At 52.8% G+C, this 23,791-nt stretch overlaps 1 protein-coding gene across 2 annotated transcripts; it reads right to left on the bottom strand.

Moving 5' to 3' along the window:
- Positions 1–136: 136 nt before the first annotated feature.
- Ppfia3 (PPFI scaffold protein A3) lies at positions 137–23,614 on the bottom strand. 2 transcript variants are annotated; one of them, XM_021734172.3, is made up of 30 exons: positions 23,320–23,614; positions 17,090–17,344; positions 16,758–16,859; positions 16,227–16,391; positions 15,792–15,866; positions 15,366–15,440; positions 14,835–15,056; positions 13,520–13,666; positions 13,297–13,431; positions 12,829–12,912; positions 12,548–12,679; positions 12,036–12,098; positions 11,740–11,819; positions 11,374–11,518; positions 10,656–10,843; positions 9,058–9,280; positions 8,023–8,186; positions 7,768–7,895; positions 7,023–7,116; positions 6,334–6,415; positions 5,567–5,767; positions 4,235–4,297; positions 4,057–4,083; positions 2,925–3,100; positions 2,425–2,522; positions 2,019–2,194; positions 1,864–1,932; positions 1,471–1,642; positions 1,015–1,086; positions 137–927 (listed from the first exon to the last, which is right to left on the bottom strand). In XM_021734172.3, the coding sequence occupies exons 2-29, from the start codon at positions 17,327–17,329 to the stop codon at positions 1,028–1,030; spliced, it is 3,585 nt and encodes a 1,194-aa protein (XP_021589847.1). In that variant the 5' UTR covers positions 17,330–17,344; positions 23,320–23,614; the 3' UTR covers positions 137–927; positions 1,015–1,027. The 2 variants fall into 2 exon arrangements, with proteins under 2 accessions (XP_021589847.1, XP_021589848.1); XM_021734173.3 differs by lacking the exon at positions 4,057–4,083.
- Between the last annotated feature and the right edge of the window lie 177 nt (positions 23,615–23,791).

A 23,791-nucleotide genomic window follows, 5' to 3' on the forward strand; every position in this document is an offset into this window, starting at 1 on the left:
TGGGTGGGGGGAAAGCCTGTGGGAGAAAGGGGTTGGACTTTTGGGTCCTCCGAGGGAGTTTTTTTCTTAAAGTCCTGACCCCCCCACACACCACCACCAAAAAAAAAAAAGAAAGAAAAGAAAATTAACACGGAGCTTTTTGAAATAGTTCTCTTTACCCGTGATCACTGAGTGACGCCTGGGGCCGGGAGGCCGACCGAGAGTCGGGGGCGAGGGCTCCCCTACCGTCCGCACTCCCCCCACGCCACATCGCCCAGTGGCATCGTGGAAAGAGGATTCTCCCATGCAAACCCCGGAGCCGGCGGGGAACGGGAGCACGATTCTGCGCTCCCTACCCCTGGGGCACGGACACGGCCACAGCACGGGGGGCGGGGAGGCCCCGGGGACACGAGACACGGGGGAGGAAGAGGGGACCCCGCCCGCAGATGACCCCGGGGACTGACGACCGAATGCGGCGGGGAGGGGCTGAGTGGCACAGGGGGCGAGGCTTGTAGCAGCGAGTCCCCCTCCCCTCCTTTCGGACGAAGAAGGAAGACTAGGGCCCCGCGACTGGGCAGGAAAAAGGGGAGGAGGCAGCCTCTTCCCGCATGCGGCTCTGGAGGGAAGCCCGGCCCCTTTTCCGCAGGTGAAGGGTTCCCGTCTCCCATCGGAAACTGATCAATAAATTACAAAGTAGAGAAAAGGGAGGCAGAAGTTTGGGGCGGGATTTCTTCCTGCTCTCTTCTTCCCCCTCTCAGTCCAGTTCATGTGGTTTGGTCCTGGCCCTGTCCATTTGTGAGGCGGGGACACGCACTCCCGGTTTGTCTGTACAGATGGTCCGGTCCGCGGCGCGAGCTCCCCAGACCGCTTTCCCCGGACAGACCATACTCTGGGTGGGAGGGGGAGCGGTCCGGCCTCTGGAGGATTCTTCCATCCGAGCGAGATCACCTGCATTGACGCGGGGCAGTGCATGGAGTAGTGAAGATCCACGGTGCACCCCCAAGCTCCCCCAAGCTCGCCCGGTACAGTCCTCACCTGGAAGCCTACACTAGCAGGAATAGGTCCGGACCGAAACACCATCTGCCCGGGAACTCCCAGAAGTCTGGCCTGGAGGGAGAGCGAGCAGCGGTTCAGCCTGGAGCACACACAATCCCACGCCCACCCCCCAGTTCTTTTCCAGGGTTTCTGCCAGTTCGGGCCTCAATTCCAGGAATGCTCCCTTGGACTTCCCCTCCCGATGTCACAAACATCGCTTGGTTCCACGTGGGTTTTCTTCTCTTCCCACAACTTGAGACTAAAATAAAGTGCCCAGATGGCTCTGGGAGAGTTCATTTCCCACCCTGGAAAGGACACTGGTGTGGGATTAATACATTCCAAGGACAGTCTGGATTACTGGAACGTTCCTTTTGTAAGGTGAACCTGGAAGGCCTAGTTAGTCCACTTCCCACCCTTGAGAAGGGAAAGGGGCTGTCGTATTTGGGAACTCCCCACCTTCTGGCTGCAACTTTCGTAGAGGGAGCCCGGGTGAGCCCAGGGCTCCTGCTGCAGCCGAACGAAAGTTGGGAGGCAACATCTCTGCCGAGTCAGGGGTTACACCTCGGAGGTCCTTCTCTCGGAACATTTTCCTCCAGGATGGAGAGCGGCTGAAGGACTTGGCGCTGTCCTAGGTATAGGGACAGGGAGAAGTAAGGGACATAGGCCCCGTTTCGACCCCGCCCTTCTTTTGGCTCCACCCCTCTCGGGATATCTCCTCCCCCTTAACTCGTCCCCTCCCTGGACCAGCCTCCAGCCACAATTGGTTGGCAAAGCCAAGCTCCACCCTTTCAGTGCCTAGAATGGAGGTGCTGCTAGCAGCCGGGTGAACGGAGCTGCTGCCACGCCCACCTCGTCCAACCGGCGATCGGTGCCTAAAGAGATGAGGTTGCTGAATTCCTTCTCCAGGAGTTGTCGGGCCTGGATTCGGAAGTAAAAGAAAGATTGAAGCGTGCAAACCGCGAGGTGGGGATGCCCAGCAAGCTCCGGGCCCAGCAGCAGCTCACCTGTGCATTCTGCGTGGGAATCTGCAGGAGCAAGGCCAGGTCGGAGTAGTCGAAGGTTTCGTCCAGGGCGAGCAGAGCCCCGTGCACCCCGCTTTCCGTGAGGTTCGTGGCGAATTCCTTCAGGCCCAGCCCGGACACCCAACCCATGACACGCTCATTGGACCACACCATCACGTCTAAGGATGGAAGGGACCCTCAGTCGCGCCCCTCCCACGAGCCACGCCTGTCCAGTGTAGCCCATACCTCCTCCCCCATTTGCTCTTTTCTGGCCACGCCCCCAGGCTGGCTCCACACCTCGTTCATGGTAGTGATTTTTTTCCTCCGGGTTCTTTCCTCATCACCCCTATCCCAACTCTGCCCCTGTACCCTCCATCTGGCTCACAGAGGAACCTACTCTTCCACTCACCTCGGATCTGGGTCTGGCTCTCTTCTCTCCTCCGCTCGAGGTCCTTCCGGTCATAGTTGAGTCGTTTCAGGCACATGATCCCATAATGCAGACTCACCCTGAGAAGCAGGGGAAGTGGAGTCACTGAGGAGCCTTCACAGCCCCCACTGACTTTAGGCCCTCTCCATTGGCTGCGGTCTTCTGGGAGAGGTGGGGGAGTTCCATTGATTGGCTGTATTGATCGTTGGCCCTCCCAGGAGGTGGGGCATTTTCAACAGACAATTCCTATTGGCTAACCTGGACCGGGTGTGGAATTAACTAGGCAAACTGTCTCTGGACCTGAACTTTGAACTCTTCCTATGGACCATCTTCTTAGAGGATGGGGCAGAGTCAGGATTCCTGAAAACCCAGACTAAAGGGTCAAAGATAATCCTAGGAACTTCCCATTGCCAGCCCCATTGGTCAAAGACTAGGGGTGGGGCTTCCCCTTGGACTGTCCCCTTTGGCCAGGCAGTCCCCACCTGTGGAAGCTGTCCACCATCTTGAGTTGGCCCCGGAGCTCCTTCTTGTTAAGGTGATCTAACATTCGGGCATCCACCAGCGACTCCATGAAGTAGCTGCGGTACTGGGGCAGCCCCAGGCTGGGCAGCCAGTCGTTCCCCACCCACTCGTGGTTCATGTCGCCGTATGCCAGGATCTGGGGCCATGGGCAGGTGAGGGAGGGGTCAGGCTCTCTGGACTAATCCCAGGTGTGTATGAAAGGAGTTCAGTCCAGTCCCTCAACCCAAGGCTATTCTTTCCCCCACCCTCACTGCAGGACAATGATCAATGTCTGCTCAGGCCAATGGACCAGTCCACAGTCGTCTCCTAAGCCTACAAAGTATGATCGGTGGTCCCTGAACATCACCATGGGTACTTGCTGGAACTTCAGAACCTCAGACCCCACACCAGACCTACTGAAATCCTATCGTGCTTTCACAAGATCCCCTGGTGATCTCAACTATACATTACCTTTTAAGAAGCACTGTTTAACTTTGTCCCAACTCAGCCCCAAATCACTGGCCTTCCAAGTCAAGGCAGTGGATTCTTCAACCTCTATGTTTTGAAAATACTAGTCTAATGCTAAATCTGGCCTGGACAATGTTCTGGATCAGTCCAAAGACATTCACCCTCTTTTGCATAAGGAAGGAGACAATTTCTCTGCTGAAAACAAAGACCAAGCATAACACAGTTCACCCCCAACTTGAGATCAAAATGCAGCTTGTCTTCCCTGGCTTCTCATTCAGCCTGGCCTGCCTCACCACCATCACCAGTGATCCCCTCATGATGCAGCATAGCCCCCTTCCTCTCAACATAAGGGAAAACAGGCTGCTCTGGGTCTCCCTCTAATACAGCAATGGAACATCCCCTAGGGCTCCACAACCCATGACAATGGAATGGCTGGTGCACCAGGCTGACCAGGGAACAGTGTGGGCTTCCACATCGCCGCCCACGGAGCCACAATGAACCAGTCTAGAGCTGAGCTCCAGTTGCAAACCCCTGCAGGGATGATGGAATGTTCTGGAGAGGGTAGGGGCTGGGCTCAGAGAAGGAGGGGCATCCATGCAGCGTGCATAGCCTTTTCATGCACCCACGCCCGCCCCACACCCCTACCTGCTCCCAGCTGATCTCCTTGGTCTCCTGACCCGTTAGTGGGAAGAGGGAGAGAAGGGGTGGGTTACGGGGCAGGCAGAGGAGGACAGAAGGGACACACAGCCACAGACTCAGTCCCTGCCCCCACCCCCAAAGAGAGTTAGTGCCACCCTCAAGGCCTGTACTGGGGGGCACTCACAGGCTTCGTGGCAGCTGTAAGGGACTCCATCTCTTCGTGTGTCATCCATACATTTCCTGTGGGCTGAGTGGAGAGGAGATATTATGGTAATGGAAGCTGACTTTGGATAGGGGAGGAGAATGGGGTCATGATTCAAAGGCCACTGGGCCATATGTTTATGTATGTTCTGCTTTCTGTCTGTGGGCCCAGTAGTGGAAGAGGAAAGCATCGATCCTTTCTCAAGCATCCATCATGTTCCAGGCAAAGAGTTAGAACTGAGGCCCAACTGAGCATTTTGCTGTGTGGCCCTGTGCAAATGATATCACCTCTCTGACCTGACACAGAATTACAGAGTGAGGATCAAGAAGGAGGCTGCAGAACAGTAATGGGGCAGCTGTTTGGCAGTGAGAGTGGGGTTTACTCATATTTGTTGGGTTATTGCTTCAACAACCCCATGCATTAGGAACATACATGCATTCAAACGTTTCTGAACTCCTAGTGAGTGACAGTCACTGTTGTGAGATCTGGGATATGGCAAAGAATGCAACAGACAAGGTCCTTGTGGTGGTGAGGGAGCTACAATCAATATAAATATGTTGGGGAACTATGAGCACAGATCAACTAGTAGATGAAATTAACAATAATATCAACTCTCAGATGCAATAGGGTTTGGTGGCTAAAGGGTGTCTGCAGAAATATTTTTTGGGGGGTAACAGTAATGATGTCCTCAAATTACATGCAAGTACCTCAAAAATAGACACACAAGTAAACAGCAGGTATGGCTAAGGGTAAACAATTATGGAACTAGATATGGGTACAATTAATTTTCTATATGTCTGAAACTTATATTAAGAAAAAGATGGAAGGAAAAGATAAAATTTTAGAAGGTAGTAAATTTTATGTGGAAAAAAATTAGAAGGAGTTACTGTCTTGGATGCCCAGGGACGACTGGTTCAGCTGTGGAGCTTAGGGAAGGGCCCTGGGAGGTGGTGACATCCGAGCTGAGAACCCAAGAATGAGAAAGAGCCATTCTTGGGGAAGACAAGCTAAGGTAAGACCCTCCACACAGACACAGCTAAGGCAAGACCCCTTCACAACACACACACACACACACACACACACACACACACACACACACACACACACACACACACAGGAGCCTCTCAGGAAGGACCAGGCGCAACACACACAGGACTAGGAGTGGAGGCGAGGCCGAGAGACCTGTGGGCGGTGAGAGCCAATGAGGAGCAGAGTCTAGGAGATAGAAAGTGAGCACGAGTGGGATTGGCTAGTCTCAGGAATAGAGGCGGGGCCGGAGGCAGCGAGGGCCGGGATTGGCCGTCGGACACTCACCGTGCGGGAGGAGGCGGGAGCTGAGGGGGAGGTGAGTGAGACCATCTCCTGGATGGCTAGGCGCAGTTTGAGCCGGTGCAGGGGGTTGCTGATGCCAATCTCACGCTGGATCTCTGTATCCGACAAGTTAGCCATGATGGCACCACTCTTGACATTGGCCCGGCAGGCAGCCACATACCACGCAGGCATACCTACCCACAGCTGGAGCAGAGGGAGAGAGGGACAGGGGGAAGGGACAGAGAGGACAAGGCAGGAGAAATGGAGGAGACACAGAAAGAAAGGGAGAGAGGGAGACAGATGGGCAAGGCAAGTGGGGGCGAAACAGACATGGGAAAGTTTGCAGGAGGAGAAACAGGACAGGGCACATAGACGTGGGAGAGGCAGAGGGAGACAGAGGGAGTGCCAGAGTTGAAGAGGAAAAGGGTGTGGAGAGACAGTAGGGGGAGAGAGAAACAGAGACATGGGAGAGATCCAGAGGCACAGGGAATGGCAGACATACAGTCAGAGATGGGGAGAATCCCACACAGGAGGAGACACGGAGAGACCAGAACCCAGGTGGGCAGGACCAGAGGGGCAGGGGTGGAGGGAGGAGAGAGAAGCTGTTTCCATTGACAGGGAACCTATCCCTCTCCAAGTCCTCACCTCCCCACCTCGCCCCATCCCAGCTTAGGGTAGGAAGATGCTGGGTATCCAGCCAACATTCATGGGGGGCAGGGGTGTCAGAGAGTTAGTGATCATTTAGTTAGGTCATTTCTGGGCCCCAGTACCTCCAACCAAGAGACCACAGTGGGCCCGTCCCACGCAGCAAAAGGCAGACCCTGGCGGCAGGCCTCTTCCAGCAGTTCATGCCTGGTAGGGGACAGCAGGGCAGGAGTTCTCAGGGGTGGAAGCCCCCAGCCCTTTGGACAGACCCCTTCACCACACACACACACACACACACACACACACACACACACATGATTATATCTTATAAATGTAGGAAACATGGCAGAAAGTCAAAAATTGCATGTGAATCTCTGAAATCCATCTTCTCCACACCCATCGAAAGAGAGAAAAACAGCTGGGTGCAGTGGTGACTAGGGAGGCTGAGGCAGAAAGATCACCAGTTAGAGGGCAGCCTCAGCAACTTAGAGAAACCCTTTCCTATAATAAAAAATAAAAGTGGATGTAGCTCAGTAGTAAAACAAACAAACAAACAACAACAACAACACAACACCCTTGCATTCAATCCTGAGTGTGTGTGTGTGTATATATATATATATATATATATATATATATATATATATATATATTTTTTTTTTTTTAAAGGGAGAGAGACAAAGAAAAAGTCTAGGAGTTCCAGATTCCCAAACAAGCAAGTTCAGGACCTTGGACACCTGCTTCCAACAAGTTAGTCTCACCTCGGTTGGCCACCACCCCACCACCCTCCACATACAATATACTGTCACACACTCACTTCCTCTTGTTTCTTCGGTCCTTGTCTCCTGGGCCTGTCAGCTTGGCTAGCCCCAGAGGGTCAGTGGCCAGCGTCTCATCTGAGGGTGTTCCAGCTGGAGGCAGGGAAGGGTGAAAATGTGGAAAGTCTCAAGGGGGAGGCAGAATCTCTCATGCTGGGGGTGGTGAGGAGGATGCCAGGATGGCGCAGGCCCTGAGGGAGTTGTGTAGCCACATTGAGGGAGTGACAAAGCCAGACAGGGACCAATGTCACCTCCCAGACAATGAATTGGAGACATACCCCCAAAAAGGGCTGGATTCTCTGGGCTGGCCTTGGTAAGGTGGCAGTGGTGTGCTGGGAAATGGCTAACAACTGGCTCCCTGGGAGGGAGGATTCCCTGATTGGTAGTGTTTGCCAATTTCTGTGGCCAATTTCGAGCTATCGATGTGATATCAAGCAGCTCACAGACTTCGTGAAACAACAGCGCTCAGAAACCTGTGTGAGGAGGTTCCAGCACACCACTGGAAGGTGCCCAGCTTTTAGGAGTCTATATCCTTTTTCTGTTTAAAAAGTAATAACATAAATTTGTTTACCTGCCCAGTCACCCAGGCAGGTGCCAGAGGCCCTCTCTCTTCCCCTCCTCCTCTGTCTACCTCTGCACATCATTCTAAGTAAATGAATGTCAAGTCAAGATGGAAAGAAGAAGAAATTAAAGGGGAGACGGTGGGGAAACAAAGAAGAAATGGGGTGGAATTAGACCACTCACCCAGAGAAGAGCTGTCCCGGCCTGGGGGTCCCATTCGCCCCTTCTCTTTCTTGCCAAAGAGTCGGCCTATGGATGACTTGATGCTCTTCTTCTTGGGAGCTTTGTGAAGGGAATCTGGGGCGCCCTCACTGGTAAGCAGGACAGAGTAAGAACAAACTCTTTGAGGGATGGCCTTCCCCCACTCAAGTCCTTGTCTACCCCATCTCATCCTTCCAAGCAAGTTCTTCCCTGTTCCCATCCATTGCCCCTGCTGACCTTCCCCGTGACGGTCCCCCGTCTTCTAAGGCCCCCGCCTGCAATGCCAAGGCCTGGGTCATCCTCTCGAGACGGGCAGAGCGTGGAGTGGGTGGCGGGGTATCTCCTGGGATGGCGGGCCCCTCTCCCCGTGGAGCTCCAGCTTCCTCCTTGGGGACATGATTCTGGGGACAGAAAAGCATATATGCTGGATTAAGTTGGAGGGGTCATGTTGGAGGCTCCCCATTAACTGAGGTGTCTACTAGGGGATTTCTGGGGATGACCGTGGCTTGGAGCACTATATCCGAAGGTAGCCTACATTAAGTAGGGGACATAAAGGCAATGATGGGAGCTCCCCTGGAGCTTGATAAGCTCGTATTTATAGTATCTTTGCTTTTGGTGTCAAGAGTGAGATATGCTTGGCCTCAAAGAAAGCTAGTGAATTATAAGTCCTGGAAACCTGAAGGCTTCTGTTTAAGGCAATAGAATAAGGCTTGTATCTCTTTGCCTCCCTCAGAGGTCAATTCTGAGGACCTAATTGTAGTTCTGAAGTGCATGTTTAGTCAGAGAAACATTTTTTAAACACTGTGTAGCAAGCACAGTGCCATATATCTGTAGTCCCAGCTACTTAGGGGGCTGGGGCAGGGTAATCACTTGAGTTGGAGTTTGAGATCAGCATGGGCAACAGAGCAAGACCCCCATCTCAAAAAAACAAACAGGGGCTGGGGATGTGGCTCAGTGATAGGGCGCTTGCCTAGTATACATGAGGTCTTGGGTTTTATCCTCAGCACTGCAAAAATAAATAAATAAATGCTCTTATTTTTAAAAATCCTGTGCAGAAATGTGATGCATAAGACAAATAGACTGGGACACCTGCTTCCAGCATGTTAGTCTAAAGAAGCCACTGACCTGGCCCACCTTTAGTTGGAAATTTTAGGGAAAGCTAAGGATGCTTTTGAAAACCACTGGTATCCTGGGCTTATTACTGATGATTTGGGGGAAGCTCTGTTTCTGACCTGTCCTCCCACCTGCCTGGGGAGACTCCAGAGCACTCACCGCCTTGTCGGTGCCCTCACGGGCAGGGCTAGGGGGTGCCAGGCGGGGTGTTGAATGGCCGGAGCTGGGAGGGGAGGGGCTGGCAAGAGTAGAGGTGGTGAGGGAGGGGGGTAGTGAGCAGCTGCTGCGGTAGCGGCCCAGCGAGTCCAGGCCAGAGCTGGACACCCGGCTCTCTAGCTCTTCTGCCCTCTGTTCTGTTGTCTCCTTCTCCTCTTGGATCAACCTGGAGAGGGAAACAGGAGAGACTGGGTGATAAAGCTGAGAGGGAGAGGGAGTCTGAGGGCCACAATAGGCCAGAAAGGTTTGGTGGGGTAAGGGGAATTCTGGAGAAGGTGCCATGAAGTCAAAGGCTTGGGTGGATTTGTGATGGCCTCATGAGTTCAAGGGGAGTCAAGGAGTCATGGTAGTCTGAGGAAGTCACAGAAGAATTAGTTTGATCAGGGAGATCAGGATCTGTATCAGTTTGGCTTTGATGATAATCAAATGGTTCTGTAAAATCATTAAAAGGTGATTATGGGCAAGAGATAATATTCCAAGAAGGATTGCAAAAGCCAGGTCATAATCAAATCATGGTGAGATCAGAGACACTTTAGGTCAATCTAGCATCTAGGAAGGTCACAGAGTCATTCAGTACGTGAGAGCTAATCAATCAAGACAGAGTTTGAGTGGAAGGTGATGGTCATGTTGCCCTACTTGCTGAGACATAATGGAGAAAATGTATTGTAAGAGAATTTCCAAATAAAGGCAATTTCTGGGGAATTGGAGTAGACATCAATGGGGGCTTCTTAATAAATTGAGGATTTTTGTTCTATTGGGTAAAAATTCTTTGGGTATAGAATTGAGGTTTTTAAAATTTTTGTAGTTGTAGATGGACAGAATGCCTTAATTTTATTTGTTTAATTTTTATGTGGTGTTGAGGATCAAACCCAGTACCTCACGCATGCTAAGCAAGTGCTTTGCCACTGAGCTATAGCCCCAGGCCTAGAATTGAGGTTTTTGTTTCTGTTTTTGGTACAAGGGATTGAACCCAGGGGTGTTTAACCATTGACCCACATCCCCAGCCCTTTTGTTTTTTATTTTGAGAGAGGGTCTCGCTAAGTTGCTGAGGCTGGTTTTGAACTTAAGATCCTCCTGCCTAGGCCTCCCAAGCCCCTGGGATTACAGGTGTGCAGCACCTCTCCTGGTGGCGTTGAGGTATTTGATTAATGTGTTATGGTAAAATTCTTGGATACCTTGTTGTGTTGACATTCTTGGTGTACTGGGACACCCTGGGGATGGGTTATATGAAGCCATGAAATCCACGATGGGCTGGAAGATTCTCGATGTACTGAGTTGAAATTTTTGGTAATTTGGAGTGCAGTCTTTGATGTGTCTGGGAATTGTGAGTTACTGGCTGAGGGATATACATGTAATTAGCACGTGGAAGGCCTGGGTGTATCCTGGGGGATTAATAGACACTGTAGAGGATGTTGGACTGGGAGAATCCCTTGAGGATGGTGGGAAAGGGAATGGACTCAGGCCTTCAGCAAGTTTCCAGGAACCAGAGGGACTGTGTGATCAGCTCAGGCAGGACAGAGCAGGTCTGGGCCAGTGCTCACTTGATCTCCTTGTTGATTGCCTCCAGCTGCTCCTGAAGCATGATGGCCAGTGTCTGTACATCAGCCTGCCCACTGGGGGACAGCAGCTCTGCCCCAAACATCCCTTCTGCCTCCTCCTCATCAGAGCCATCCAGCTCCCCAGGGAATGGGGGTGGCATGGACCCTGTAGGAGCAGACCGCTCCCAGTCCTGTCTCTATGGGAACAGAAGCACATCTGGTGAGTGGAGGCCAAGGTGGGCGATGGGTCTTCACTCACCAATTCTGACTTTGCCCACCCTCCCCTCCTCTGCCCACATGCCCGGTTCTGTTCCACAAGCCCAGCTCACTCTGTTCATAGGCCCCTTTCTTAACCTCTCCCCCAACTCTTCAAGCCAAACCCCTGCACGTGATTCCACCCAGCTCCCCTGACTTCCATCTCCCTGAATCCAGCCCACTTCTCCTCTTCATCTGGACCCACCCACTTTGAGATTCTACACCCCTTCCCCCACGTGTCATTAATCTCAGGTGCTCACCAGGTAGCAGGACATTCACATGAAGAGGTGCCCGGGCAAGTCATGATGATGGATTCCAGTGGGGGAAGAAAAGAAGACAGGTGAGTACAGAAGACCCTGCCTCTCAACCCAGCCTCCTCCTCCCTGAGCCTCATGGATTAGGCTCCATTCCCTACCACTGCCTGTCCATGCCCTGCTCAGTCCAGGCCCCAGAGGTGGATGCTGACCTTGGAGGGCTCATCTTTAACCCCTGACCAGCGACCCCTCTTGCTTGCCCGGCCACTGCCAGCCCCATAAGGGTCCAGGGGGGTGCCAGAAGGTAACGTGGGTGCCTGGGAGTAACGGAGTTCCAGGGCACTGCCAGGGAGAGACCTGTGGGCATGGGAGGGCAGTCATGGATTCATGGTTCAGGGAAAGATGAAAGAGATCAGGGGTCACAGGGACAGGCCTGGGCTCAGGGGTTATGAATTCAAGGTCAAAAATAAGACTGATGAGTGATCGCCTCAGGAAATAGCAGGGAGTGGGAATCCAAAGGGATGAGCTTGATCAGAGTGGCTCCCGACACAGAGGAGGGGCCAGAGGGCTACTGTCACCTGGAGTAGGAGGATGGTGGCCTCCCCCGCAGTTGGTCGATCTCCATCTGCATCCGCTCCATTTCAGCCAAGAGCTGCTCCTGGGGGGAGGGGATTGGAGATGTCAGGTTACCCTGAGTCATGGGCATGGGCATGGCTTAGAGAGAGTTGGGGAAAGGTTTAAGAAAGTGAATTGTCAAGAGGGTAAGCTGGACTGGGGAAGGTGTCAAGTGTCTGCCCCCATCTTTTTTCTGAGACCAATTCCAACCTCAGCAACCCGGCCCCACTTCCCTCCTTCCATCCTCCAAACCCCCCACCTTGTTAAGCAGCAGCTCATCCTGCAGCTTCTTCATGTTGGCGATCTCCTCGCTCAGTGAGTTCTAGGAGAACAAGGGTGAAGTGAGGCAGTGGGGTGCAAACCCAACATGCCTAGCCACCGGGGCAGACAGGCCTGGGGACCCAGAGGAATGGAGTGGAGACAAATGGTGAGCTGAGAGGAAGGGAAGGTGGGTTGTGGGGCCTAAAGTGCATCTAGTTGGAGCAATTCTGGAAGCCCTGGGATCGGACATCTTGTATTATCTCAGAAGACTCAGGATTTGACAGACCATATGGTTGGAGGCTTTGGGAAAAGACGAGGACTCAGGGTCTGGATGCCCTTAGTATTCAGCTCTTGGAATGTTTAGATGAAGTGAAAAAGTGGTCTCAACAATAGATTGGAGAAGACTGTCGAATTTGGATGCTCGGTTTTAGACATCTCAGATAAGGGATCTGGAGGAAATGCCTGGGGCCATAGGATTCCTGGTTGTCGGGATTCTGGGTTGAGAAGCACCTTTTCCTCCAGCGCTCCCATGCGCTCCTTGAGGTGAAGCTGTAACCGCTCATTGGACTCGCTCAGCAGCTTGTCCACTGTCTCGGACAGCCGCTTATTATGGTCATCGTTCATCTTCTCTCTCTGTCTGGCCTGCGCATAGAAAAGCAGGGCAACAGCGCTCAATTTGGTCCTGGGCAGAGCACCGCCCTTTTCTAAGACCCGCCCCCGCCACACCCCCTCATCTAAGCCCCACCCTAGCCTCAAAGCCCAGCCCTCTGTGGAGTCTTCAACTCCCTCACCCGCTGCAGCTCCTGGTTCTTCTCCTCCAACTGGGCCTCCAGCTGCCGAAGCCGCTCTTCAAAATTCCCATGACGCTCCTCAGCCTAGTGGTCAGAACCCGTGGTGTCTGACTTTACCCCACCAGGATCCAGTCAGGTCCCCGGCCCCACTGCCTTCAAGGCCGGTTACAAGGCCCCACCCCACGAGCTCCAGGTTCCTCCCCAGCCCCTGTGATTCAGGTCCCGCTCCTGTGTCCAGTCTAATTTCTCAGGACCTGTTCCAGCCCTTTCTGGTTCCAAGCTATCCATCCTTTAGTCCAGACTAGAAAACACGGTCCTCCCACCCCAAACCTCCAAGTTCTGCTCCATCCAAGTCCTCTACCCGCCCCCAGACCCCCTCCCCTTCTCCCCCGAAGCCACTCGGATGTTCTGCCTACTCCTCCTCCAGTTAGGGTCTTGCGCCATCTCCTTGGTGAGGCCTCTCCTCACCTTGTTGAGCGCTGCCACACGCTGGGCCAGCTGCGCCTCTATCTCGGGCAAGGTCTCTGCCTTCTGCAGCGTCTGCTGCAGCTTCTGTTTAGCATCGTCCAGCCACTCAGCCAGCTGACGGCTCTTCTCTTCACTCTGGGGGAAGGAGAGGAAGGAGAAAGAAGGGCTAGAGCACAGGGTCCACAGCCCTTTTCCAGCCGTCCCCCGCAGGGTGTGCCCCCACCTGCCGGTACAACGACTCCTTGCTGGCCAACTCATTTTCCAGCTTGTCGTTGGCGTCGTGCAGAGATGTGGCCTCGCGCTGGGCGCTCAGGTAACGCTTCTCCAGGGTTGTGATCCGCTCCTCCATATCCTCCCGCTGAGCCAGCGCCTGCAGAGGGCAAAAAGGCCCTGGACTACTACAGCTCCCAGAAGAACCCGGGGCAGCCTAGGCTTAAAATCTAGGGCAAGGTACCCTAAGGTATACTGGGAAATGGAGTCCCCTGGGCTTCAGAATGTGGATGCCACACCTCTCAGTTTTGCCTGCCTGCCTGCCTGCCTTCCTTCCTCCCTCCCTCCCTCCCTTCCTTCCTTCCTGGATTGAACCCAGGGCACTTAACCACTGAGTCACATCATCCCCAGCCCTTTTTTATTTTTTAAATTTCAGACAGGGCCTTGCTAATTTGCTGAGGCTGGCTTTGAACTTGCAATTGTCCTGCCTCAGGTTCCCAAGCCACTGGGATTACAGGCGAGCACCACTGTGTTCACACTGGTGAACTCCCACTTTCTAAGATAGTTCTGGCTTAGACCCTCCGGTAAAGGTGACTGAAAGTTCATGGGATGTGAAGTTTTGAATCAAGCCACCCTTCTCAAAATCCAAGCCTTAGTTTTCTCAACAACTTCTGACACAGAACAGGCTTTGAATCACAGAGGAAGTCCCTCAGTGTTTCATGGGAAACAAAATTCTTTGTATCTGGAAAGCAACACCTCCCAGGAGCCACCATGATAGCACAAGCATAGAAGATATGCTACAGATTCTGGTGGAAGATGAACTCCTGTCTGGGAGCCCTTGTGGTGGGATCACACTTCCTCACAGCCCCCACCTAAACCAGCCCTGCAGTTGTCCAGGCTTAAATTCCCAGATGAAGGCCCTAGTGGATGGCGAGAAATAAAATGCTCACTCTCCTTCTCATCCACTGCCTTTGAGAATTCAGATCCCTCGTTTCCCAATAGATCCCTGGGCATGAGAATTAGGGTCAAGGAGTCTAAGCCAGGAAGGGCAAAATGCCAACAAAAAAATCAATTTAGAGGCATAGGAGAATGTCACCATTGTAATACAATAATGAGGACCAATTACTGAGTGGCACATGCTAACCTTCTAATAAGAGTCATAAGTCCCATATTACAGGTGAGGAAACTGAAGCTCACACAGGTGGAGAGACCGTACAAGCTGGGGACTGAATCCAGGTGCCACTATTCATGAGCTCAGGAAATTTGGACAAAGGGGGAGGGAGAAGGCTGGGGGCACAGAGGCCCCTCACTAGGGGCTCCCACCTTACCTCCTTGAGGTCCCGCTGCAGCTTGGAGTTGGCTTCCTCCGCCTTACCCAGCTCACGGTGAGCGGTGCCCAGCTCCTCCTCCAGCTGGCTCATCTGACGACACAACACCGCCAGGCGCTCCCTCAGCTGGCACACCTCTGCTCGCTGCCGCTCCAGGGCCTCCTCCAGCTCTGCTGTGCGGCGGGTGGTGTCCCCGCCAGGACCCAGGCCATTGGCAAGGGTCTGGAGTGAGAGAGGAAGGGACAGATCTCAGAGTGGGGAAAGCAGAAAAACAGAGGAAATGCAAAGAAAAAGTTGATCGCCTGAGGTGTGTGTGAGGGACAATCAAAGATCCGTAAGGATCATGTCGGTCCATAGTCCACAGCGGGCATGGAGGTTCACATAAGTTAGCTAGGTGAGGACAACAGCCAGTAAAGGTCTTGGAGGTTCAGATGTCCCAGGGTCAGTGAGGATCATAGCAACCATCAAGATGACCATAACAATGTCAGGGGGTTGAGTGGAAGCCACAGAAAGGAGACTTCCTCTTCTCACCTGCCCATCTCCATCCTTGCCTGGCTCTTCCAGGCCAGACCGCCGCCTGGAGAGCTGATCTCGAAGGCTCAGAGTCTGGAAGAGTGAAAGGGGAATCAACACAAAGGGCTCTTGGAACCCCAGCTTTATTTCCCATTGTAAGGTTTTTTTTTCCACTTTAGCTCCATTTTCTCCTATCCAACCATTTTCTCCTTAATCCAGCCAAAGACCCAGCCTTTGGTTCTCATCTTAGTCTCACTCTCACTGGGAGGTTCTCACCTCAGCCCTGCGGGATGAGTTCCTTCTTAAAAGCCCCACTGTTTTTTGTTTGTTTGCTTGTTTGTTTTGTTTTTTCATTGTCCAACCCCTTTGTAAACGCCCAATTAGCTCTGCCCACTGGTACTTCCTTAGTTCCAGTCAACCTCCCCTTCTTGGCCACGCCCCCACCTCCTGATTGCTCAGCTCCAGCTCTTCCTCTAGTACTGCCACTCGCTCCAGTGCCATCCGCAGTCGCTCCCGGACCTGGGAATAGGGGCAGGACAGGAGTGAGATGGAGACCTGTCAACTGACCCAGAACATCCCCGCTACAGATCTGATAAGGTAACATGAGGATTCATCTCTCTTAATGGATGTACATCTCCTCCAACCAGGTGTACCTTTCCCAGTACCAGGCATCCTTTCCCAGGCGTAGCCCCCACCTCATTTCATTTTTCTACGATCAACCAGTCGGATCCCAGCCTGCATAGCCTGTCCCGATCAATTACAGTAAACATTCTTCCCACTTAGGACACCCCTAACCAATCACAGCCTTATATGTCCCACTCAGGACAGCTCCTGTCAACCACGATTTTCTCTTCATCCTGTCTCTTCCAATTCTCATACCTTCTCATCCAGGGCCTTGTGGTGCTCGAAGAGGGATTTTAGAGCTTTGAGCACCTCCACCTCCGAGGAGACCCCACCCGGGGACTGGGCCTGGCGCTTCACCACAGTCATGCGCAGTGACCTCTCGTGCCTGGACACCAGGCACTCCAGGTGTTCCAGGAGGAGCTAGAGGGGGTAGAATAATGAGTCAAGTTTAAAGAACAAGGGAAAGAGGGTAGGATCGAGAAAGGAGGTGACAATATGAAGGACATAAGGAAGAAGAGAGATAGCCAAGGGAACTGTGAGAGGCAGGTCAGGAAAAGAGAAGGACAGCAGAAGTAGAGACAAGGAAAGGATGGTGCAAGAAAAGAGAAGGGTATGGAGATCAGAGAGGGGACAGGAGGAAGGAGTGGGACCAGAGGAGGAGGTCAGCCAGGAAGTGGGAGCAAAGAAGAAAAGAAGACAAGAAAATGAGATAAGGAAAAAGGGGGGGGCAGAAACACCAAGAGGGGTCATCCACCCCACTCAGGCCCAGCCCTTAACACCCCTCACCCGAGTGTTGTTCCGCTCCGCCTTCAGTTCCGCAATCTCTTCTTCCCTCTCTAGCAGCTGCTCTCGGCATAAGTTCAGCTCCTTGGTCAGAGCTGCAAACTCCTGTCCAGACGTGGGCAGAATCGGGACAAAGGATCAATCCTTTTCTATCTCCCTCCTTCTCTAGGAGTTTGAAGGCTCCGCCCCTCCTGAATAAGTCCAACCCCTTCTTGCTATTCAGACCCCGCCCACCAAAGGAAGCCTCGCTCAAACTCCTCCTTTCCAAATGCAAAGCCACGCCCCTTCCAGGCCACCCTTCTCTTCTGCAGGCCCCGCCCCGGCCCCGCCCAGACCTGGGGAAGAGCGATGCTGAGCTGGCGTTGCAGCGAGTCCTTCTCGTGGCCGAGCTCACGCAGCCGCAGCTGCGCCGTAGCCAGTCCGTCTTGCGCCTCGCGCAACGTCTCCAGCAGGCGCTCGCGCTCCGTGAGCATCGTGACCATGAGGCGCTCCAGCTCCCCGCCTGCCTCGTCCGGGCCCAGCGCCGAGCCCCGCCGGCCATCCTCGCTGATGGTGGGCATCACCTCGCACATCATGGCGGCGGTGCCAGCCTGCGGGTGCAGAGAGGGGTTAGGGAACAGAAACCACCCTTGTCAAGGCACCAGCAGAGAACTGAGGCACAGCCACGCGGATACTACATGAGAGAAACAGGTGGGGCCGTCCAGGCTCTGCACAGGAGAGACCAAAGCCCAGACACATGACACAAGGAAACTAAGGCACCGCCACCTGACAGTCACCCAGAGAACTTAAGGATTGACCACCAGGTGCTGCCAGAGGAACTGAGACCATTGTAATCATGGCACAGGATAAACTGAAAGCCATTACTTTTAGGAAAACAGCCCTAGCTACCCGGTGAGAGCATTTAGGGAAACAGGTCAGCCTCTTCCAGGCACTGACAGCAAACCTAGGCCTGACCCGCTCAGAAGAACTGAAGCTAGGTGACCCAGGGATTGCCTAAATTAATGTGGAAAAATCAATTTCTACCTATTCTGACTCTGCCAAGAATCCTCAAACTTCTGCATAGGCAGGGAAACTGAGGCCAAGCCAAAACCATGCCTTCAGAAAGCCACAGGAATGGAGACACAGATCACTAGGATGTGACCACCTATATACTGTCTCAGAGATGGTCCTCAACTACTATCCAGCCCAACTCCTGCCCTCCTTCAATTTCCCAGATATCTAAGTCCCCCTCCGCACTTGGAAAAAAAAATTTTCTTTTGTTTGGTTTTGTACCAGGGATTTGAACCCAGGGGTACTTAACCACTGAGCCACATCCCCAGCCTTTTGTTATTGTTGTCGCTGTTTTAAATTTTATTTAGAGACAGGGTCTGATTAAGTTGCTTAGGACCCTCAGTAAATTGCTGAGGCTGGCTTTGCACTCACAATCCTGTCTCAGCCTCCTGAGCTGCTGGTATTACAGTTGTGGGTCACCGCGCCTGGCTTAAAATAAATAATAAATAAATCATGCAGCCAGTGGTGTAGCTCAATGGTAGGGCTAAGGCTCTTGCCTAGCATGTGTGAAGCCCTGGGTTCCATCCTCAGCACTGTCCAACCCCCCCAAAAAATAAATAAATAAAAGTTTTTAAAGTAAACAACTAAAATAAAATGAAAATGAAGAGCAGAGGAGTGCAGCGGGTAGCAAAGGTGCTCGCCTATAATCTCAGTGACTTGGGAGGCTAAGACAGAAGGATCCCAAGTTTGAAGGTAGCCTCCATAATTTAGCAAGACTTTGCCTCAAAAAGGGGAGGAGGCTATGGGTGTAGCGCTCCTGGATTCAGTCCCATCCTGGGTACAGGAAAGACGAAAAGAAAGGGAGGGAGGGGGAGAGAGAGAAGAGAGAGAGGAGAGAGAGAGAGAGAGAGAGAGAGAGAGAGAGAGAGAGAGAGAGAGAGAGAGAGAAGGGCAAAAAGCAAAGCATGGCGGGGACCAAGACTGTGCTAGTCATCTCCCTCTTCACAATCCGGGATCTAACTCCCTGCTGCCTCAGGTCACAGGAGTCTAGGCACCACCAGTCCCTTCCCCTCCTAGACCAAAAAGCCTGAGCCTCCAGCCCCCTCCTCCCCAATCCTCGGAGTCAGAGACCACACCTCCCTTCTTTCCCTGAGGTTTTCATCCTCCTCCCTTAGAACCAGAAATCCCAGCCTTCAGATCCCTCCTCTCCTAGGCCAGGGGAATCCAAGTGTACCGCTCCTTCTCCAGGGTCCACCCACGGCCCTGAACTGTCCCCCAGCCGCCAGCCCGGCCCTCGCGGGGCGTTAACCAAGGCTGCGGGAGGAGGGGTGGGCGGGGCTTCTGAGGCGGGAAGGCGGGGCTTCGCTTACTGGAGCCAGTGGAGAGGCAGAGGCTCAGTGAGGCCCCACCGAGCCAGCTCTAGCCGCTCCCTCACACGCTTCAGGTCCGACAGGTCCGGCTGGCCTAGCCGAAAGCAGGAGGGACTTTCACTGGGTTCCTTCCTTTCCTTCCCCCCTACGGGCAGCGGCATAACCGGTTCTGAGAGTGGATAATTCTCAACCCCGCCCAATATGCGGACTGTACCCAAAGCCTAGAACTGGGGCCTCCTCCCATGAGGAGAGGAGTGGGCCTAGAAGCTCTGAGACCTGGAAGAGGGGACAGCTGGGTGCCTGCACCCTTGGATTTTTGAAGTGGTGCATCCCAAAATCCAGATCCCTGAATTCCAGCACTCAGAGGCCAGATTCAGGAAAACATTCATAAGACATCAGGCCAGCCTTAGGCCAGAAGCCAACATGATATCTTAAACCCACAACCTGCTCAGAGGATGCGACCGCGGATATTTTAGGGAGGCTACTCTAGTACCTCAGATTCACTGAGAAGACAACTCACAGCAGGGTTGGGGTAGGATCTAGAAAGCCAGTGGCAAGAAAACAATATACAATGCAAAAAAGACACATGCTTCCACGCTTACCACGTTGGGGGGTTGGTTGGGATTTTAGCTCAGCAGTAGAGCATTGTGCAAGGCCATGGATTCCAACTCAGCACCAAATAAAAAATAAAAATAAAAAATGCACACATTGGGCTAAGTAGAGGGTCATATTCTCCAACTGAGGCCTAGATCTTGGAATCAACCAAAAGCAGCTCAATAACTTAGAGTTTCTTGGTTATCCCAGGACCCCAAACACAGAGAGGAGCATAAGGATACCCAGGAACATATCTAATGTAATACATAATGGGTCTAGTCAGAAGGTGTGACTTGAACTCAGAACTTACTAGGAATGAAGGTATTAAAATGGAATACAGCATCCGGTCACATTCTTGGTTTGATCATGTCTAGATAGTGCTACAATGAGAAGCTCTAGAATGCAGAGCATGAACTGCGGATGAAGAAAAACATGAAAAGTAGCAAGGAGTTTGCCTGAAACTTGGAAGTATCTTCGGGAAAATGCAGAAGGATGGATGCTGAGAATTAAGAATTTCCTGGGAGCTGGGCATGATAGTGTATGCACGTAATCCCAGCTACTCAGGAAGCTGAAGCAAGAGGATCACAAATTCCAGGCCAAGCTCACCAACTTAGAAAGGCCCTCAGGAATTTAGTAAGACCCTGTTTCAAAACAAAAAATAAATAAAAAGAGTTGAGGGGGCTGGGGATGTGGCTCAAGCGGTAGCGCGCTCGCCTAGCATGCGTGCGGCCCCGGGTTCGATCCTCAGCAGCACCACATACCAACAAAGATGTTGTGTCCGCCGAGAACTAAGAAAAGATAAATAAATGTTAAAATTCCCTCTCTCTCTCTGTGCCTCCCTCTCTCTCACTCTCTCTTTAAAAAAAAAAAAAAAAAAGAGTTGAGGATGGGCTGGGGTTGTGGCTCAGAGGTAGAGCACTCGCCTAGCATGTGTGAGGCACTGGGTTCGATCCTCAGCACCACATAAAGTAAAATAAAGACACTGTGTCCACCTATAAGTAAAAAATAAGTATTTTTAAAAAAAGAGTTGGGGAATATAACTCCAGTGTAACGTAACCTTGATTTCACTCCCCAGTACCCTAAATACATAAGCAAATAAATAAATAATTTAAAAATAAAGACTGAACTGGCAAAGGACGAGGATGTTCTGGAAATGAGAACATTTCTAAGCATAAGACTCCAGAAGAAGAGAAAGCCTAGAACATGCTTGGAATGCCAACGTGGCAGATGGAGGAGAAAGCCCACAATCCACTATGGAACAAGTTCTACCCTAAGGCCACACTAGGGGAAAAGACACAGAAAGTTGAAATGAATGGGCCTAGAAACTAGAACCTGAGGAAAGAAAATGTAATATAGAACACTTCATTGGGAATATTTTTTTTTGCAGGGGGGTGGTGAGGAGGGGTGCGAGGAGGTACCGGGTATTGAGCTCTGGGGCACTCAACCACTGAGCCGCATGCCCAGCCCATTTTTGTATTTTGTTTGGAGATAAGGTCTCACTGAGTTGCTTAGCACCTCTCTTTTGCTGAGTCTGGCTTTGAACTCGTGATCTTCCTGCCTCAGCCTCCTGAGTAGCTAAGATTACAGGTGTGCACCACCATGACCAGCTCATTGGGAATCTTCTAGATTTAAGATTGTGAAATTAGATGGAACCTAAAACAGAAAAATGCATTCTAGAATTGAGAACACAAATTGGAGGAAGGCCAGAGCAGGTAATTTAATACACACATTCTGGATCTTAGAATGTCCTTGGGAGGAGAATGGAATCTAGAACAATGCCAAGGATGTGGCTGGAACGTAGAACACACCTAAAATGAAAATTTAGCAGACACTAAGGACTGTTTGCTAGAAATGTGGAATATGTCTGAGGAGATGGTGAGATCAGAATTTAGTTTGTGGACATTATCTAGGTGTTTGAAAAGACACACACACAAAAAGGTATGCCCAGAATTTAGCATCTGGTCTAGAACTTAGATCATCCTTTGGGTGAAGATAGAACAGAGATATTAACTGGAAATGTTGTAGTACATAGAAAGAATGTAGAATATGGAACAATGCAAGGGCACATGTGCAGTTGGAAATATGAAAGATGGCAGGTTCTAGATTGCCTAATGAGCCTGGACTGCAGAACATGTCTGGGGGAAAGGGATGCATGTTTGGCTCATTGTCCTCTGAGTGTGTAAAGAATGGGACATCATGATATGGGGCTAAAGAGGCAATGTAGTGCTGGCAACGTCTCAATCCAGGATTTAGGGCACAGAAGACAGAGGAGATTCCAAAAGCCTAGCTCTGAGATGATATGGGGATGAGGCAGGGGTTTGTCAAGGCCATAGGAGATGTGAAATTGAAGGGAGTCATGAAATTATGAGCACCTACCTAGACCCCTTAAAGTGAGAACTAAGAAATTAGATACCAAGGTGGAACTGAGGTGGGGACCTGGAATCCTGAATCCATGTGGATGTTAAGGACAGGGGGTTAGAAACTTGGAAACCAAGTACCTCTTGGGCTGGGGCAAACAGGCAGTACTGAAGCTGCGGTCTAAATTCCTAGATCTTAAGGGGATGCTGGACCCAGGACAAGACACCTAGGTGTCCAAGGGGATGGTGAAAAGAAGCCAAGGAATCACATAGAGATTGCATTCCAGACCCCTGAAAGGAAGAGAGTCATGGCGCCTGAGTCCCTGAGGGTACCAGAAGTCTCAGTAATATTGTCTGAGGGGCATGGGGGCTGTTAAACTAGGTGCTAAGGGGAGGGGGTGTTGGGCAAAAGCTGGGAAACTGGATTCCTAGGTCCTGACTGGATGAGGGTTATCAGTTGGGTCCAACAGAGGAATGACAGCTTCCAGAACCAGGTGGGAGCTGGATGCCCAAGTGCTAAGGTCTCTAAGGTGAACAGAGCCCTGGTTCCTTGGAGAACAGCTGGAGTCCCAGAAATCTGGGGCGCTGAGGATGGGGCCTGAATGCCTGGCCAGCGGAATCCTGCGGCCCAGGTCCGGGAGGGCCTGGGTATCCCCGGGTCAAAGGCACAGCTGGGGGTATCCCCCGCTCCGCCTTGCGGCGCCCCCTCCCTGACAGCGCGGGCTTGAGGTGGGGGAAGCAAGGCTGCCAAGCGCGCTGACCATGGACAGCTCCAGAGCGGGCCTGTGTCCAGGGCTGCGGGCGAGCCGGCCTGGACGGAGAGACGCGGCCGGCTGTTCAAGCCAGAGGCTGGAGACCGGCAGAAGGGGGACTAAGTCGATGCTACGGGGGAGCGGCCGGCCGTAACTGGGGGAGTCTGAAACAGCCGCGGCCGGTGTCTGGAGCTCCCGGGACTGGGCCAAGGAGAGCGACCCAGGTTCAGGAGGGGTACCTGGGCTAAACTGGCAAATCCAGGCTCCTGGGCCCTGGAGGAGGCTCAAGGAGGCAGCACGCCTGGGAGTCTAGGGTTCCGTTGGGGACTCTGGGAGCCAGGAAGGGGCACGCCTGAGTCTCCTGTGTTGGGTTGTAAAATCTGGGTTCTGGGGTCCCCGGGGACCTGGAAGGAAATCCAGGATCTCGGGGAAGCAGAGGAGTCTCGCCGAAGGGTCCCCAGGGTGGGCGCTGCCAGGCGGGCTGGGCCGGGCTCTTACCTACCTGGTCCGCGGCGGCTGCGGGCGGAGCTGGGCTGCAGGAGGGACGGTGGGGTGGGGTGGGGGGACCGGGCGGGGCCCCTGGCGGCGGCCGGGGCCCGGATCTGTAGCTCCGGAGCCCTGTCTCCGCGGCTCGCGCGGGCTCAGCGTCTCTTGCTTGGGCTTGGGCGCTGGGGACCCCCTCCCTCTCAGTCTCACAGCCCTCTACCCCTTAAAATAGCCCCCTGTCCCTGTCACCGTTCAGCCTCCCCCCGCGAGGCCGCAGCTGCCAGATCCAGGGGTGCCTACCAGCGCCCCCCAAATACCACCTTCCCCCCCAAAAAAATTCTCCTCCCTCCCCCTCCCCCCCACAGCTCCCAGGCGGTCTTGGCCCCTTTAACAGGAGACTGACAGACGGCACTGAGTGACCAATGAGAGGCACCGTCGCCGCCGGCCGGCGTCTAGACCCCGCCTTCGTACGGGCAGGGAGGGGTCGC

Source organism: Ictidomys tridecemlineatus, chromosome 15 (assembly GCF_052094955.1).
Source record: "Ictidomys tridecemlineatus isolate mIctTri1 chromosome 15, mIctTri1.hap1, whole genome shotgun sequence".
In the NCBI taxonomy this organism is placed as follows: domain Eukaryota; kingdom Metazoa; phylum Chordata; class Mammalia; order Rodentia; family Sciuridae; genus Ictidomys; species Ictidomys tridecemlineatus.